Source organism: Punica granatum, chromosome 5 (assembly GCF_007655135.1).
Source record: "Punica granatum isolate Tunisia-2019 chromosome 5, ASM765513v2, whole genome shotgun sequence".
NCBI lineage: Eukaryota > Viridiplantae > Streptophyta > Magnoliopsida > Myrtales > Lythraceae > Punica > Punica granatum.
Window position 1 is genome coordinate 21,794,961 of NC_045131.1, and position 16,113 is coordinate 21,811,073.

At 41.7% G+C, this 16,113-nt stretch overlaps 2 protein-coding genes and 1 long non-coding RNA gene across 5 annotated transcripts; 1 reads left to right on the forward strand and 2 right to left on the reverse strand.

Annotated features, from left to right (window-relative positions):
* Window positions 1-530: 530 nt before the first annotated feature.
* LOC116208296 (ankyrin repeat-containing protein BDA1-like) lies at window positions 531-2,252 on the forward strand. The gene is made up of 2 exons (XM_031541656.1): window positions 531-1,209; window positions 1,302-2,252. The coding sequence occupies exons 1-2, from the start codon at window positions 637-639 to the stop codon at window positions 2,079-2,081; spliced, it is 1,353 nt and encodes a 450-aa protein (XP_031397516.1). The 5' UTR covers window positions 531-636; the 3' UTR covers window positions 2,082-2,252.
* On the reverse strand, window positions 2,016-4,452 carry LOC116208297 (trihelix transcription factor ASIL1-like). Of its 3 annotated transcripts, XR_004157031.1 has the most exons (4): window positions 3,122-4,452; window positions 2,718-2,812; window positions 2,480-2,557; window positions 2,016-2,063 (listed from the first exon to the last, which is right to left on the reverse strand). XR_004157031.1 is itself a non-coding variant. In XM_031541657.1 (2 exons), exon 1 carries the CDS (start codon window positions 4,158-4,160, stop codon window positions 3,123-3,125), a length of 1,038 nt encoding a protein of 345 aa, XP_031397517.1. In that variant the 5' UTR covers window positions 4,161-4,451; the 3' UTR covers window positions 2,343-2,812; window position 3,122. The 3 variants fall into 3 exon arrangements, 1 of the variants encoding a protein (XP_031397517.1); XR_004157030.1 differs by having other exon boundaries at window positions 2,480-2,812; window positions 3,122-4,451; XM_031541657.1 differs by lacking the exon at window positions 2,016-2,063 and having other exon boundaries at window positions 2,343-2,812; window positions 3,122-4,451.
* A 6,514-nt stretch (window positions 4,453-10,966) lies between these two features.
* LOC116208299 lies at window positions 10,967-13,084 on the reverse strand. Its single transcript, XR_004157032.1, has 3 exons — window positions 12,193-13,084; window positions 11,746-11,915; window positions 10,967-11,625 (listed from the first exon to the last, which is right to left on the reverse strand). It is a non-coding gene; the product is annotated as an uncharacterized LOC116208299 (long non-coding RNA).
* Between the last annotated feature and the right edge of the window lie 3,029 nt (window positions 13,085-16,113).

Here is a 16,113-nt window from a genome sequence, read left to right on the forward strand (position 1 = left end):
TAATATATCTTTATTTCGTTGGTCTGCTCACTATTTGGATGGATGGATTTTGATACATCTAGAGAGAAGAACTCAATAACAAATTATATTTTCAATAAATTCCTCCATTTAAAGCTAAAACTTTTAGTTTCATACAAAAGGAATCTTTTTTACTTTAATTTTGGGAACCAAAATCACAATTTGATTAGAGGATTTCATAAATAAACATTTATAAAATAAAGATTAAAGTGACACAAATGAAATACTGAAAATCCATAGGAAATTTTCAAAGTAAAAGGACTATTAAAGAGGTTGCAATAATGAAAAAATATGCAATCTTATTTAAATAAACAAAAGAAAAAAGAAAGACATGCAATTCAGATAAATGTATGTATTAGGCACACATACAAGAAAAGGCAAAAATTATATATATAGGCACACGTAAAAGCACAAAGCAAAAATTTACAACCAAAAAAAAAATTCTACCCAAAAAAAAAAGAACAAAGCAAAAAAAAAAATGGCCAACAGAAAAAAAAAATGCGCTTGACAGTTGTCCAAAAAGTTTTATTAAGATAAGATATATGCCATGCCACTTCGCTTCTTATCCCAGGCAAGTGGTGACACCCGAGCAAGATCATTCGCATTGCAAAGACACCGATGGATGCACGATTGTTTGAAGCTGCTCGCACAGGAGATGTCAACTACTTGCACTCCTTGTGCCGCGACGTCCCCCTCATTCTCGAAGCTGCGGCTCTACAAGGCGGAGAGACCCCGTTACATGTTTCTGTGGTGGCGGGTCACCTCGATTTTGCCTGCGAACTCTTGAAACTTAGGCCCGCTTTCGCCGAAGAGATGAACCCGGACGGCCTCGCCCCATTGCACATAGCCTCCGCAAAAGGGAGCCTTGAGATTGTGAGGGAGCTGCTGAAGTTGGGCCCTCAACTGTGCCTCCTGAAGGGGAGGGAGAGAAGGATTCCCTTGCATTATTCGGCTATCAAAGGGAGAGTCCAAGTCATGAAAGAACTGCTCTCGGCATGTGGGAGCTCGATCGAGGAAGTCACAGCTCGAGGGGAGACCGCGCTCCACCTCGCCGTGAAAAACAGTCAGTTTGAAGCTTTGACGGTGTTGGTGGATCAGCTGAAGAAAACGAACAAAGAGAGTCTTCTCAATTGCAAGGACTCCCAAGGGGATACCATTCTGCACCTTGCTGTCGGTACAAAACAATACGAGGTCAGTACGAGGTAGAATGATATACGATGCCAAATGATTGCTTGAGATCTTTTTGGAATATGTCGTAATTTTCATAAGGGATCTTCGAACAGGTGGTCGATCTCCTGCTTAATGGGAAGATTGTACATAAGGATCGGGTGGACGTGAACGCAGTGAATCAAAGAGGTCTTACACCTCTCGACATTCTATCCATTGTTCCTAGCGAATCCGGTGACAGAGAAATCCGGCATATTCTTACTGGGGCAGATGCCCCAAGCATTCGAGTGGTCAGTGAATCACAGGATGACCACTGCGCCGCTGCGGATGGATTGGACAACCGCCAGCAGGCTAGATGCAGTAGGTGGGGACGGATCTTCAGAGTCAATTATGAAAAGAACCAGTGGCTTGATTACCTCCGGTTCAAGAAAGGCCGGGATTCCGCTAACGATGCCCGGAGCACCCTTTTGGTGGTCGCCACCCTCATCACGACAGCCACCTACCAGGCAGTGCTTCAGCCTCCCGGCGGCCTCTGGCAGGACGACTCGGATTCTCTAAGCGGGACAGCTGACAATAGCTCCACATTGAACGGGATTGCTCCAAAAACACACAAGGCCGGGAAGGCAGTCCTGGGAAACCTTAATCCGGGCTCGTACATCACCTTCCTGCTCTTCAACTCGCTCGGGTTCTTCGCGTCGATCCAGATGATCATATGTCTCACCATGGGGTTTCCGCTGCACACGGAGCTGATGACTGCACTCTGGGCCTTGGTAATCACTTATGACACTTCAATGGGCGCCATGACTCCCAACTCTTTCTTCAATTGTTTCTTCGTCGCGCTCTCTGCCGCTTTGCCTGTTCTAATGGGGATCATTACTCTGCGTGCCAGGAGATGAGTGAGTTGCTATTTCACCATTGGTTTGAGTAGAAACTCAGGCAGATAACTTTATCCTGAATTATCTAATTAAATCTACATCGAATGTTCGTTTTGTTGTAATCCTTAATTTCATCCACTCGTTCGATATTCTCGATATTTAATTGTGCATACTGCGCACATTTGTTAAGTATTCTAGTGCTACGAACAAACTCGTTCGATATTCTCGATATAATATTTTGCACACTGCGCTCATTTGTTAAGTATTCTAGTGCTACGTACAAAATACAAACGTGTACTAGTTAAGTTAAGAATCATATATGTTTTTCAGAAAGGCAATTGTAACATTTTCTTTCAAATGATACGCAAGGCAAGCGAAATTTTCTTCTCGAGTCTTTGGGCGATTTAGAAGGAGCTCACCGGGCCTTACGCAGCTCAGGGAGAGCGGTCCCCTGGATGGCGGTGGTGGCACGGTGGGCTTTAGGATTCCAGTGGTTGCTGCATGAAAATTGGAGTCGTTCGGAGGGCTAAATTTGCCGAGCCTTGGGCGGAATCAGGATGGAATAGAAATTGCAAAACGTGCCAAAAAACCCATCCAAACTAGAGAATGGCATTCGCCCGGCTTTACAATCCCAGCTAGACAACCGCAAGTTCTTACCACTGTCGTTTCGGGCTACAGGCCTCCAGCATGATGCAGGAGGAGAAAGAATCGCAGAACGGTTTTTGTGCCCGACGAACTGAGGTGTTTATAACCTGAAACATGATCATAGCCATGTTTGACATTGTAAAACGATTTCGAATTGTACACACACGTTAGATGATTCTGTTGCTTCATTTCTCTCAGTCCTTCAATACATAGAATTCACATAGCATATTATTTATCATCTTCGACCGAGTTTCGACTATAGACACCAAGAAGCTACAGATTCATTCATCTATCATACTAATAATCACAGTAAACTACATTTAACCCAAGCATCTTAATCTCAACTGCACAAAACAAGGTCAAGCATCGAGTTTCGAACTAAATCGAATGATATTTGCAATCCCATGACGACTTACTTTAAGCCTCGGCTTCGGGAGTCGGGATTCTTTCGACCGCCTCCTCATTCTCCTTCTCGTTGTTCTTGCTCTGCTTCTCCACCTTCTTCTCGGATATTGCTTTTGCCAAGGTCTGCACGATGAACTGCTGCGACTCCAAGATCATGGCAGTCCGCTTCATCTCCATCTCCCTCTGCATCGCCCCGATCTCCTTCGCCATCTCTATCTTCATCTTCTCCATCCTCTCAAACCCTTGCCTGAACACCTTCACCGCACTCACAACCTCTTCCAGCGGGTCCGAGCTTTGCCTCGGCTGCTTCCTCAGTCGGCTCTTCATCCCCGTCTCACCTTCATCGTAGTTTGGTTTTAAGGAATTCCCGGCGGAGCATGATTTGAGCTTCTGCTGCCCTATCGTTGGGATCTTAATCCTGAACCCACCAATGTTCTTGCTTCGGCTAGCAGTTTCGGCTCCAATCCCATTCGGGTAATAACCATGGCGGCCACTGCTCCGAGTGTCAGCTCGAACCTTCTTTCGCTTACGAGGCTCGTAGAAATCCATGTCCTCGCCTTCGTCGTCCTCGTCGTTGTCTTCGTCATCGCTTCCGGAACGGCTCCTGTCCATTGCTTCCATAAGCTTGAAGTGGACCCAGTTGGAGGTGAAGCGGCCTACGGGCATCGCCTCGGCTCGGCGGATCTCGGCCCTGTACCGCTTGCGGAGCTTCTCCATCTTGTGGCGGCACTGGGTGGCCGTCTTGGGAGGGGAAGACACGGGGCAGCGGGAAGCCACGGCGTCGGCGACCTCCTGCCAGTGGTCGGGCTTGAGGGAGGCGCGGCCGAGGGAGTGCCATTTCTGGCGGTAGATGTCTATTAGCGCCACCGTCTCATCGGGGGACCAGCAGGGCGGCGGCGGCCGGCGAGGGTTTTCGGAGGCGGGAGTGGAGGCCGGCGGTTGTGGGAGGGACTGGATCTCGGGCGCGGCTGAAGGCGGGGACGGATCACAATCTATGTCGGGCGGGGGGGCCGTGGTTGATCTGGGAGGAGACGAGGCGGCCGTGGCCATCGAGGGCCGTGTCAGAGCGGCGAGCGGAGGATTACTACGGCGTAAGAAATCAGAAGAGAAGGATACGTGACGGGTGGGAAAATTTCGGGCAGGCGAGGGGACGGGCAGTTGAGGAGAGAGAAGTAGAAGCGGAGATCGGAGGTGGTGGGAGGCGGAGGAGAAGGAAAGGAGGAGCGAGCGGCGAATTTTGAGATCTAAACTTGGGGAAGGTCAGGCCAAGCGGCCGGGCAGGGTGGACCGGGGAGGGGAGCTTGGTGGGGTCTAACGTGCGCCGAGTCCGACGGCGTGCGCACTGTCGACTACCCCATTACAACAAGCGGGGTGGGGTCCACATCACTGGAAATAGAACAGAGTGCCCCTAAACTTTACTTACTTTCCAGTTTCACCCCATATAGGTTCTATGTGATGATTTTAGTCCCTAAAGTCAACTGCCGGAATTATCTCAATTAAATCAAATTGACCCTCCGAGGTCTCATTAGAATTTAGCTGGCAGCAACCCCACTTGCCCCTGGTGATAATCTGGCCCCGGCCAGCTGCCGTATCAAATTTACAGATCCAGTTTCGGCAAAAAAATTTGCAATATTTTTCTTTTTCTGCTGCATTGCAATATTTAACTATACGATGATACTTATGCATACGATGGTATTTACGCATTGTGCGGGTTCTTGCATAAATAAATATTGAATAATGCAATATTTATATGCATATGTTATAAGTTATAATTAATAATGATATGATATAGATCATTTATAGTATTAAAAGTGAAACATAATTTAGTGAGATATATAATTATATTAATTGATTGGCTAACACTGTGTTTGGGAGTTTATAGCGGAGGGACAGGAGAGGAGAGGGGAGGAAAGGATACGAAGAGAGAGGAGAGAGAGGAGAGAGAGGAATAAGAGGGAAAGTGTCTCTCTTGTTTGGGAGTTTGTTGCAGGGGAAAGGAGAGGGAACGAAATTATTGGTCAATTTTACCCTTTATTAATATTTCAAGTTATATTATTATTCATTGTTAGTTTACATAAACAATGACAATCCGATGTTTTTTTTTTCTAATTCTTTTAAAAGCAAAATTGATATTTCCTCTCCAGCAAAAAAAGGGAAAATCTTATTTATATCATTACAATAAAAATAATATTTTCCTTTTTTAAGAGGAGATATCAATTTGATTATAATAAACACATAAATTATTATTTTTTATTATGAATGGATATATTAATTGATTTAGAAAACTTATCTTTTGTATGATAATAAAAAAATTATACCTTACGTCTTCCAAATTGCCCACTTGAGTATATCTATATTTACCATTACAAATACAAAAAATATATAATATATATAATACTTAAACGAAACAATGATATGGATAATTTCTCATGGCTCTGTAACTCAAAAGTTTATTCCTCTTCCGAACAGTTCAATAATATTCAAAGTGAAAATACCAACTATAGAAAGTTCGTACTTCTTCCGAATAGTTGTCTCCATCACACAAAATTACCTCTCAAGTATAAAATAAAACCACAATCAACCTCAATGACCAAATACTTCACTGTAAAAAGTTTTTACTACTTTCGAGTAGCTAGCTCCATCACAAAGACTACAATCCAAGGAAATACGAACCCATAATTGAACTCAACATCCAAATACCATTTGCATCACCATCTCCTTAGGGACAACCAAGAATAGCTCTCAAATCATCAAGATGTTTGGTAAGATAAAGATATGAACTTTTCAGACTATGAAAATCCAGCTCTAACCCCACCAGAAGCTCCCAAACTTCTTTTTCTTTGATAGGAAGTCGATTCGTGGCCTTCTCATATATGGTGTTTCTGTCAAGAATCAAGATTGGACAGAAAAGCTTGCTTTCTCATTCATCGACATTGGTATGTATACAGACCGGTCTTAGTCTATAAAAAGAAAACAATGTCTACAACTAAAAATAGACTATCCTAGTATAGTATACAATGATATGTGCATAAATACATTATGAAGAAAATCTTTCCATAATACTCTCCTCAAGTTGGAGAATGAGGATCCCGAATTCCCAACTTGCTGAAGAGAAAATGGGATTTGTCACGTCCAAGTGCCTTAGTAAATATGTCTGTCAACTGAAAACGCGTAGACACATGGGAAGTTTCGACGGCTCCAGAGCGTAGATGTTGCCTAACGAAATGGCAATCTATTTCAATATGTTCGGTGCGCTCATGGAAAACCGGATTGGAGACAATGTGAAGAGCCGCTTGATTATCACAGAACAAGCGCATGGGACCCGCATGATAAATATCGAGAGATCGAAGGAGAGAACGGAGCCATAAGAGTTCACTAATGGTTGTTGCCATGGCCCGGTATTCAGCTTCAGCGGAAGATTTGGAAACTGTCGTTTCCTTCTTGGTTTTCCAAGAGATTGGACTACCACCTAAAGTAATGAAATATCCAGTCAATGACCGTCTAGTCATAGGACAATTATCCCAATTTGCATCACAATACGCCGTTAAAGACAGAGAAGTTGGGCGGAGGAATATCCCTTGTCCTGGAGATTACTTGAGATATTGAAGCACTCGTATGACAGCGTCCCAGTGGCCCTGACGAGGATCCTATAGAAACTGTGATAAGATATGGACAGGGTAATTGAGTTCCGACCTGGTGATGGTAAGATACAGGAGACGACCCACGAGACGGCGGTATTGTCTTGGATCAGGAATTGGGTCGCCACTGTCCTGAGATAATCGATGTTGTTGCTCCATAGGAAAATAAACAGGTCGAGACCCCAACATACCAGCCTCTGTAAGAATATCCAGAGTATACTTCCGTTGATTTAGAAAAAGGCCTGAATTACTTCGAAGAACCCCTATCCCAAGGAAATATGATAATGGGCCAAGATCTTTAATACGGAAGCACTGATGAAGATAACTCTTAAAATGAGCACATGAAACGGAGTCATTAGTCGTGATAATCATATCATCCACATAAACAAGCATAGCAAGAAAGATACCACCATGAGAAAAGGTGAATAGAGAATGATCCGCTCGGATTGCTGAAAGCCATAGTGAATGAGAGTCATGGCAAACTTAGAGTACCACTTGCGGGAGGCTCGACGAAGGCCATATAAAGATTTTCGCAACCGGCAAACCTGACCAGTGGTTCCCGAGCGAAAACCGGGAGGAAGGGACATATAAACTTCTTCATCCAAGTCTCCATGGAGAAAGGCATTGTTGACATCAAGTTGATGCATTTCCCATCCCTTAGCAACAACAACGGTCAATAAACAACGTACCGTGACTAGTTTGGCTACTGGAGCAAAAGTCTCATGAAAATCAACCCCTTTAATATGGGTAAATCCTTTCGCTACGAGTCGAGCTTTATAACGCTCTACAGTACCATCCACTCTTCTTTTAATCTTGAAAACCTATTTATAGCCAATGAGTTTCTTCCCAGGTGGGAGAGACTATATAGCCCAAGTGTCGTTATCCTCAAGAGCACGAATTTCTTCTGCCATAGCAAGACGCCATCGTGGATCTTTATTGGCTTCAGAGTAAGTCCTCGGCTCTGTGTCGGAATCAATGGCGGCAAGAAACGACACTGGGGTCGCATCGATATCCGAATAGGTAAGATAGTGCTCAAGAGGATGAGACATACCTGGAGAGTGTGATGGAGTGGGTGATTGAGAGGGGGGGTAGTCCAAACAACGAGCAGTGTGAGAGACAAAATCATTGAGCCAATTCAGTGTACGAATATTCCGTAAAGGCTTAGAACATGCGATGATGTTCGCTGGTTGCTCAGAAGAAATATTCGGTTCCGTAGCAGGTGTCGGGTTGGGCAGAGATTTAGCTGGATCTGAAGAAGGATGTAGAGCGGGTTCATCAGAAGAGGAAGCAGGCTGGGCCGGAACAAGTCCAGTTAATGCCGGGCCGGGTAGAGTAACCAAAGAATCGGGCGGAGCGAGTGAATGAGGCCGGCTGGGCTCAGCTAAAGGTAATTAGACCAGATTCGAGTCGAACGGGCCAAATTGCTCCCCCTGAATTGCTGCGCCCGAAGTATCCAAGAAATGAAGACCGATATTAAATGAGTCTGTGGGTGTGTCTTTGCTGAACGGAAATTCAATCTTATAGAAGCATACATCCCGAGAAATGAAAACCTCACGATTCTCCAAATCATAAACCCGCCAACCTTTCTTCCCAAAAGGATATCCAATAAAAATGCACTTTCTTGATCATGGCCCAAACTTATCCTTGAAACGCGGGCTATTATGTGCATAGCAGAGACAACCAAAAATACGAATATGCTGATAATCCGGTTTCTTACGAAAAAGTAGCCCAAATGGTGTCTTGCTTGATAAGATGCTCGAAGGTGTGAGATTAATGAGATATGCCGCAGCAGAAATACACTCCCCCTAGAAATTAATAGGAAGAGAGGCCTGAAACATTAAAGCTCGAGCTACATTAAGAATGTAACGATGCTTACGTTCAACCAGCCCGTTCTGTTGGAGCGTGTCTATGCATGAAGTTTGATGGATGATCCCATTGTCGAAAAAATAATCTTGAACAACTCGGCTCATAAATTCTGATCCATTGTCACTTCGCACTGTTTTCACCGTTCGATCAAATTGATTCTTAACCAACTTGCATAAATTGATCAAGAAACCATGTGCCTCCGACTTGTCTCGTAGAAGGTAAACCCACACACCACGGCTAAAATCATCCACAATAGACAGGAAATAACGAGCACCAGTAATGGACGAAATCTTGTAAGGTCCCTACAAAATGAATCAATTGGAATGGAAAAGAAGCTTTATTTGAACTTATTTGAAAAATGGAGCGTGTCTGTTTAGCACGACAACATACGTCACAAGGCGCATTATTATCTGAACGATGCATGGAAATGAAATTGTTTTCAAACTGAACCCGATATGAAGGGTGTCCCAGTCGCTTGTGCCAAATGTCTTAAGTATCTGCTTTCATTGCCCGTGCTCTCTGGAACGATGAAGACACTCGTCATAAAAGCCAGACCCCCCTGTGAAGTTCACCTACTCCAATCGTACTCCTCGAGGTGTGGTCCTGAATTAAACATAGTCTAGAGATGTAGTGTACACTACAATTAAGTTCCCGAAATAATTGAGCCACAGACAATAAATTGCAATTAAAATCCAGCACGTAAAGAACATTATGAAGGACCAAATTAGCTCCAAATGAGACTTTCCCAATAAAGGTGGCTTTCGTTGTTCCATTCGGAACATGAATAATCAAACCATCATTGATGGGAGTAATATCAAAAAGAGTATCCAAACTTCCAGTCATGTGCCGTTAAGCTCCCGAATCAATGATCCAATAAATTTTTGAAATAATAGGGACAAAATTCTCACCACTTAATCGATTAGCCTCACCATCATCACGTGAGACCATCGATATGAGTTGCTCTAACTGAGCCTCAGAGAGATGGGCCAATCTGCTAAGATCTGTGGACTGATCGCCATGGGCTTGGGCCTGGGCCGGGGCTACTACATGGCTTGTTGGACTGGATGAATTAAAATGTTGGGTCGTGGAATTGGGCCGCCATGGCCCACGAGGCATTTTTGGCCGGACATGCCTGAGATGACCTGCCCATGTAGAAATTACCCGATTGCCCTGAATTGAAGGATTCGAAACCGAAGCCACCATTTCCCTTCTGCGCAGGAACAGAGGATGAACGAACCCCTGTTTTTCCTCCATATCGCAACTGGCCCGACAAATTCCCTTTTGAACTTCGTTGATTGGACTGATCGGAGTGTGGATATCCGTGAAGCTAGTAGCAAGTTGCTCGATGATGTCCATTTCGCCCACAAAAGTCACAGAACGGTCGACTGAGAGGCTTGAAATCGCCTCGGTTGGAACCAAAATTAGGGTTACTATCCCCGGAGTCGATTGCGATTTTGGCTACAAAGCCCACTACTTCAGAGTTGGAATCCCTTCCTTGAGCCATCAAGCGCTGAGCTTCATCATGCGTGCCCATCGAATGAGCCCGATTGACATTCGGCAAGGGTTCCGTACTTAGAATTTGTGACCGAATGGTTGAGAACTCGGGATTGAGCCCGATTAGAAATTGATGAACCTTCTCCTTCTCCTTCTGGGCAGCAATTCGAACGCTGGCGTCACAAGTACATGCCGGTAAATCAAGGTACAAATCTAATTCATCTGAGAGACTATTCAATTTTGAGTAATATTCTAAAACGGATTTCCTGTCCTGTTTGAGCAAGCTAATGTCATATTTGAGTTGGTGAATTTTCGTTTCGTTACCTTGTGAAAATCGTTCCTTGAGATCATCCCAGAGAATTTTGGGGTTTTTTGCCCCAGCTACAGAACTCTGTAAGTCTTCATCTAAGTGGTTGAAAATTCAGGAAACAAGCATTGAGTTGCAGGTTACCCATAGATCGTGGTAAGATTCTCCCTCTGCTGGTTGCTTTACTCTGCCTTCGATAGACCCGAGTTTGTTCTTTGCCCGTAATGCGGTTTGCATCGCCTGTGACCAGGTGTTGTAATTTCTGCCGTTGAGCTTGTAGGAGATAAGCTGGGTCTCGGGGCCATCTGAGGGAGAAAGAACATATGCCAGTGGCAGGCTTGCACTAGAAGTTCCGCTGTCTGCATTCTTCGACATCTCTACGACTCAAGGGTGACGCTCAGTTTAGAAGAAAAACTGGCAAGATGAAAGGACAATGTGATGCTCAGTTCTGAGACTGGCAAGGAAGAAGCTCGACCAACGAGTAGGCCGGCGATTAAAATTTGACGATTTCCCTCAAGATCGATGCTTTTATACCATGTCAAGAATCAAGATTGGACAGAAAAGCTTGCTTTCTCATTCATCGACATTGGTATGTATACAGATCAGTCTTAGTCTATAAAAAGAAAACAATGTCTACAACTAAAAATAGACTATCCTAGTATAGTATACAATGATATGTGCATAAATACATTATGAAGAAAATCTTTCCATAATAGTTTCCTTCCGTTATCGCTTGAGCTACATTATCTATGACTTCTTTTATGAACAACTTACAGTTTCCTTCTTCATTCACTTTCGCTTTTTTACCTTTCGAACTTGTAGCAACTTCTGGAACTTGCCAGTGAATTTCTGAAGACTAAAAATATTCTGCATTATCGCTACTTTGAAAGCTGGAGTTTTCCAAACTTGCGTCAGCAGTAAACTCTTCCCTTATACAAAAAGACATTCGTTTCTCTATATCCTTTACTGTCTCAGAATGCTCTCCCGTTACTCTATCTATTCCATAAATTATGACACTTGTCATAATTAGCAATAGGTTTGTTCCTCCACTCAACAGCCTCGAGATGTGCCTATAGAAATATGCTGTAAGTCATTGCTCACACAATAAAGAAGCTGTGATCTCGTGAACATCTTCTACTATCGAATACCCAGTAACCAAAATACCCTCACCATTGGGTCACACTCACAAAGCCATGTTGAGTTATGGAACCTGAAATAGTGTGAATCCGGATCGAATTAGGGTAGAGAAGACGATGTAATTAGGGTTTATTCCCTTTATAAACAGTAATTTATATCTATTGTAATTCTAACTCAAAAAATAGTGATATACCTGGCTTGGCAGCGCCCCCAGACATAGTCAAAATTACTGACGAACTGAGTAATCAATTCCGTATGTCCCTTTTGCTTTTTCGTTCATATTGTCTTCTACTATCGTTGGAATCGCAACAAGCCAGCGGAATTTCCATTACATAGAGGCAAATAAAGCCAATCATTCAGAGACTGCAATCCAAATCAAACAAAGAAATTTATAAGGCTAAAGTCTTATAAATAAAAACAGAAGAAAATAAAATTCTTAAATATTCTAGCATCAAAGCCCACAAACACAAATAATTGAAATCAAAATTAAGATGACCATAAAGTATCGAGAAAGCAACGAACCCAAGTACAAACTCGGATTATGCATATGTGATCCAACGAAATCCAAACAATGAAGCTTCCAAAACACTCATAGAAGTAGGATAAAATTCGAAGGTAGAGGAAATATGAGAAAAAGTACCTCAATCATCGCCGCCCAAACTTCCGGTTCGGCACTCCATAATTTCGTTGTGGAGTCCCATGCAAATCCACTCGAGTGATTTTTCAACAAGTCATAACATTTAGCAAAATTCACCTTAATGGTCTTCCAATGATTTTGTACCTGATCCTTGTTAAAAGTCCTACCTATATTCTCATTCAACTCATTAACTATATTTTCATAAGCAAAGAGCGTAAAAAGTTCCATTCACTTTGTTTCCTATATTATGTTGATTCAAGAATGCATCGACAAGGGCATTGTCTATTGATGATGTCCATAACTCCCGATCATCCTTTGTTGCATTTTCATTCGTCACTCCCTTCTACTTTGGCTTCTTTTTTTATTTTTTAATCTACCAGTATAATAAAATAATAACATCAGGAATTCCCTCGACACTCGTGCTTCGATTGAAAATTGGGATACTTTTCAGACAATAATTCTTTAGCTCGTATAGATAGCCTCCTATTCCACGGAAACTGTTGATCCGAATATATCTGCTATCTTCGTCGTCATCATCGAAATAGAACCCATAGGGAATGCTCCGAACAAAAGCTAACTTACGAGCAACAACTCGCAGTGTCGAGCCTCCGTCTTCCTAATCCCAGTTGCTGCCCTTCGTGAATGCATCAAGTCCCTTGACTCTCTGCTCCATAAGTGCAAAACGCCCTCCGTTCTTCGACAAAAAGATGGTTGTGACTCACCTTGTGCGCCGGTTCAGATTTAGTCGAATTCCTACCCTGATACCAATGGACACAGCGAATTAGGATGATTTGCCTGCCTAAAACACATTTAGGCTCGGAAAGGATAAACTCTCGAAAAAGAGATCATAAAATAAGTCGAGAATACAAGATGTTTATTGTGTAAAATTCAAATCCCTTACGGCCCTTATAAAGAAGAGCATAAGAACTTGCAAACAAGACAATTTACAAGTCAAATCCCCCATAAATACTACCTACTAGTCCCAACTACCATTGAACTGCAAAATAGTAAATAAGGACGACTACTAAATGCTTAATTGCTTCTTGGAAAGTACTAAGTCTTAATTGAGTCAAGGACCATTTATTCATTGTTCTGCTAATAGAGCTGTCCACCCAACCTCTTTAATGCTTCCCTTCCCAATCAAACGTCTCTCGAGTCAGGTGGCTTCACGGGCTTGGGTTGGCATTCAGATGGAACTCAGACCATGATCTATGGTTTAATTTTCTTGGGCTTCGGCCAATATAATTTGGGCTTCTTTTGATCAAGTTTAGTCAAGAAATTAATCCAGATAAGCTCCGCGTCAAGCCCCAGATCTTCGTTAAAGGTCGTTGGTGGCTCGAATCAGCCAATTTGTTAACCCTCAGCTCCTGATTAAGGCGTCTCTTAAGTTGCTTTATTTGACAGAAATTCGATGTATCTTGATCCAGGTTCTTAGATTTGGCATATATTGGTATTATATTCAACGAATGTTAGAAATATGTCCAGATAATTCCCATGTACTAATATATAACTAAAAAAAATTAAAAATTTCCAGAATAATCGAAAATAATTGTTTGAACTATGTGATATTCTTCAAATTCAGTGTACTGAATTCTCTATAATACTTGACAAAATTCATTTTATCCATCGTCCTTTTATTCACTATGTTTTTTTTCTTCATCTCTACATGATATCTGCACTTTTCATAAATATTTATACATATCATAAAATTACGGACTCTCTATAAGTATATTGTTTGTTATATATGTCTTGAGTACGTATTTGATTATTGTCATCATGATTTTACTTATTTGACTGCTTTTTTTTTTACCTAAATTCATTTATAAGTTATATGTGTTTATTATCTTTTTTATATAAAAGAAAAATAAAAAGGGAAATCAACTAGTTTTCCTTCAGTCCACTGCAAGCGAGTTGGCAAATGCTCTGAATTTTTGGAAGATCAAGCATAAGAATAGGATGAACGAAAATCTCATATAAAAACCTACTAATGTTGAGGTTTCGGAACATTGACCTTGGAGGTATTTAGTGGAGTTTCTGATCTAACTTCTCCAAAACGTCTGCCAAAAAGGTTTTTGGAGGAATTTTTGGAGGAATTTCTAGCAATTTAAAACCTTTGAAAACTCTCAAAACCCCTCAATTCAAGCATATATCGTTATAATTTGGGCATTTGAGAGTTTTAAAAAGTACATCAGAAGGGGTGATCCTCTTGTTATACTAAAAGGTGGCAAATCCAATTTGTTCAACCAGTTAAATTCTATGGTTTTCTATAACCGAAAAAAATCTATGGCTTTCATACTCAATTTAAAAATTATTTTTCAAAATTGACTAAGTATTTCCTTAAATCAATCTCCGACTAAAATTGAGTTGAAGTAGATTTCAGCGATACCTGAATTTTTTTTTTCAAAATTCATTTTTGAACTAGTTCTGAATTTTTAGCATAAGATTTGTTTTCCATTAAAATTTTTGTTAATAACAATTGCCAAATAAGGGTTGGTCTATAATACACATGGTTGAAAATGCATCTATGATGTAAAGTAATTTACTTTTTTTTTTACATGATTTACTTGAATTACAAGTAACTTACTTGAAGTTTTTCAAGTAAATACTCGTATGTGCCATACATGCATTTTAGGTGCATGCATCATAGAATTTTCAGCCAGATAAACATGGTTCCCAAATTTATCACGTGGATGACGTGATGGCTGTTGGAGGTGATTCGTAATCCCAGCATGACTTACTTTAAGCCTCGGCTTCAGGGGTCAGGATTCTTTCAACCGCCTCCTCATTAACTCTCATTCTCGATGTTGTCCTTGTTCTGCTTCTTTTCCTCCTCGGAGATGGCTTTTGCCAAGTTCTGCACGATGAACTGCTGCGACTCCTAGATCATGGCAGCCCGCTTCATCTCCATCTCCCTTTGTATCGGCCCGATCTCCTTCACCATCTCTATCATCATCTTCTCCATCCTCTGGAACCCTTGCCTGAACACCTTCACTGTCCACTTCCAGTCACGAATCCCGATCCGTCCAGACAGTAGAGTGCCCCCGAACTTTCCTTTCTTTCCAGTTCACCCCATACAGGCTATATGTCATCATTTTAGTCCCTAAAGTCCATTGCTGAAATTATCTCAAGATAAATGCAATTAGCCGACCGAACTAACGGGGTGTTTAGATTTACCCCATACTTCCAAAATTTTGCACGGTGTCCAAACCACCCCAAACACCCCCCCTTCCCCTTCTAAGTAAAAATAAGAACAGTGCCCCCTGAATATTTGAAAATCTTGTGCGGAGTACTACAGTTTACAATCAAATGGAAGTTTTAAATAATAAGAAATGATATCACAAAACGAGTTGATTTTGTCACAAAACTGAAAATTTCACTATGCAATAACTATTAAATTGCCCAACAAAATTGAGTGTCGTAAAGAAAAAATCTTTCCTATGACCTTTGGATTCTAATCATATAGAAATTTAAGACCTAAAGTAACACATCCGAAAATCATCATTGTGCCCAACTTTGAGCTTTCTCCATCTAGGTAAATGACGATCAATATGTTATTTTCAGCCTTATATTTTTATAATGTTAGACTTTAGAGGTCGTAATAAAACTATACGTCCTTACATCACTCAATTTCATTGACTGGTTAAGAGTTATTAAAATTTACTTTGCAAGAGAGAATTGAATGGACAATTGTCTGCCAATCTTCATTACTGATAAGAAAGTATACATATAGGCCAAGCATAAGAAGAATCTCACAAAATTTGCTATCAATTAGGAAACAATAAGTAACTAGCCTAAAATATAGCTACGTACATGATGACACAAGATACTAAAAATATTCTAGATAATTCGAGAATCGTAGTACTCCCCCTCAAGTTGGACTGTGAGGATTCCGAACGCCTAATTTGCTGAGGAGAAAATGGAATC

Bases quoted from the DNA above. Each gene is read 5' to 3' on its own strand.
- LOC116208296 (XM_031541656.1), top strand. From the start codon at position 637: ATGGATGCACGATTGTTTGAAGCTGCTCGCACAGGAGATGTCAACTAC. The intron at 1,210-1,301 runs GTCAGTACGAGG...ATCTTCGAACAG, and splicing joins TCGGTACAAAACAATACGAG to GTGGTCGATCTCCTGCTTAA.
- LOC116208297 (XM_031541657.1), bottom strand. From the start codon at position 4,160: ATGGCCACGGCCGCCTCGTCTCCTCCCAGATCAACCACGGCCCCCCCG.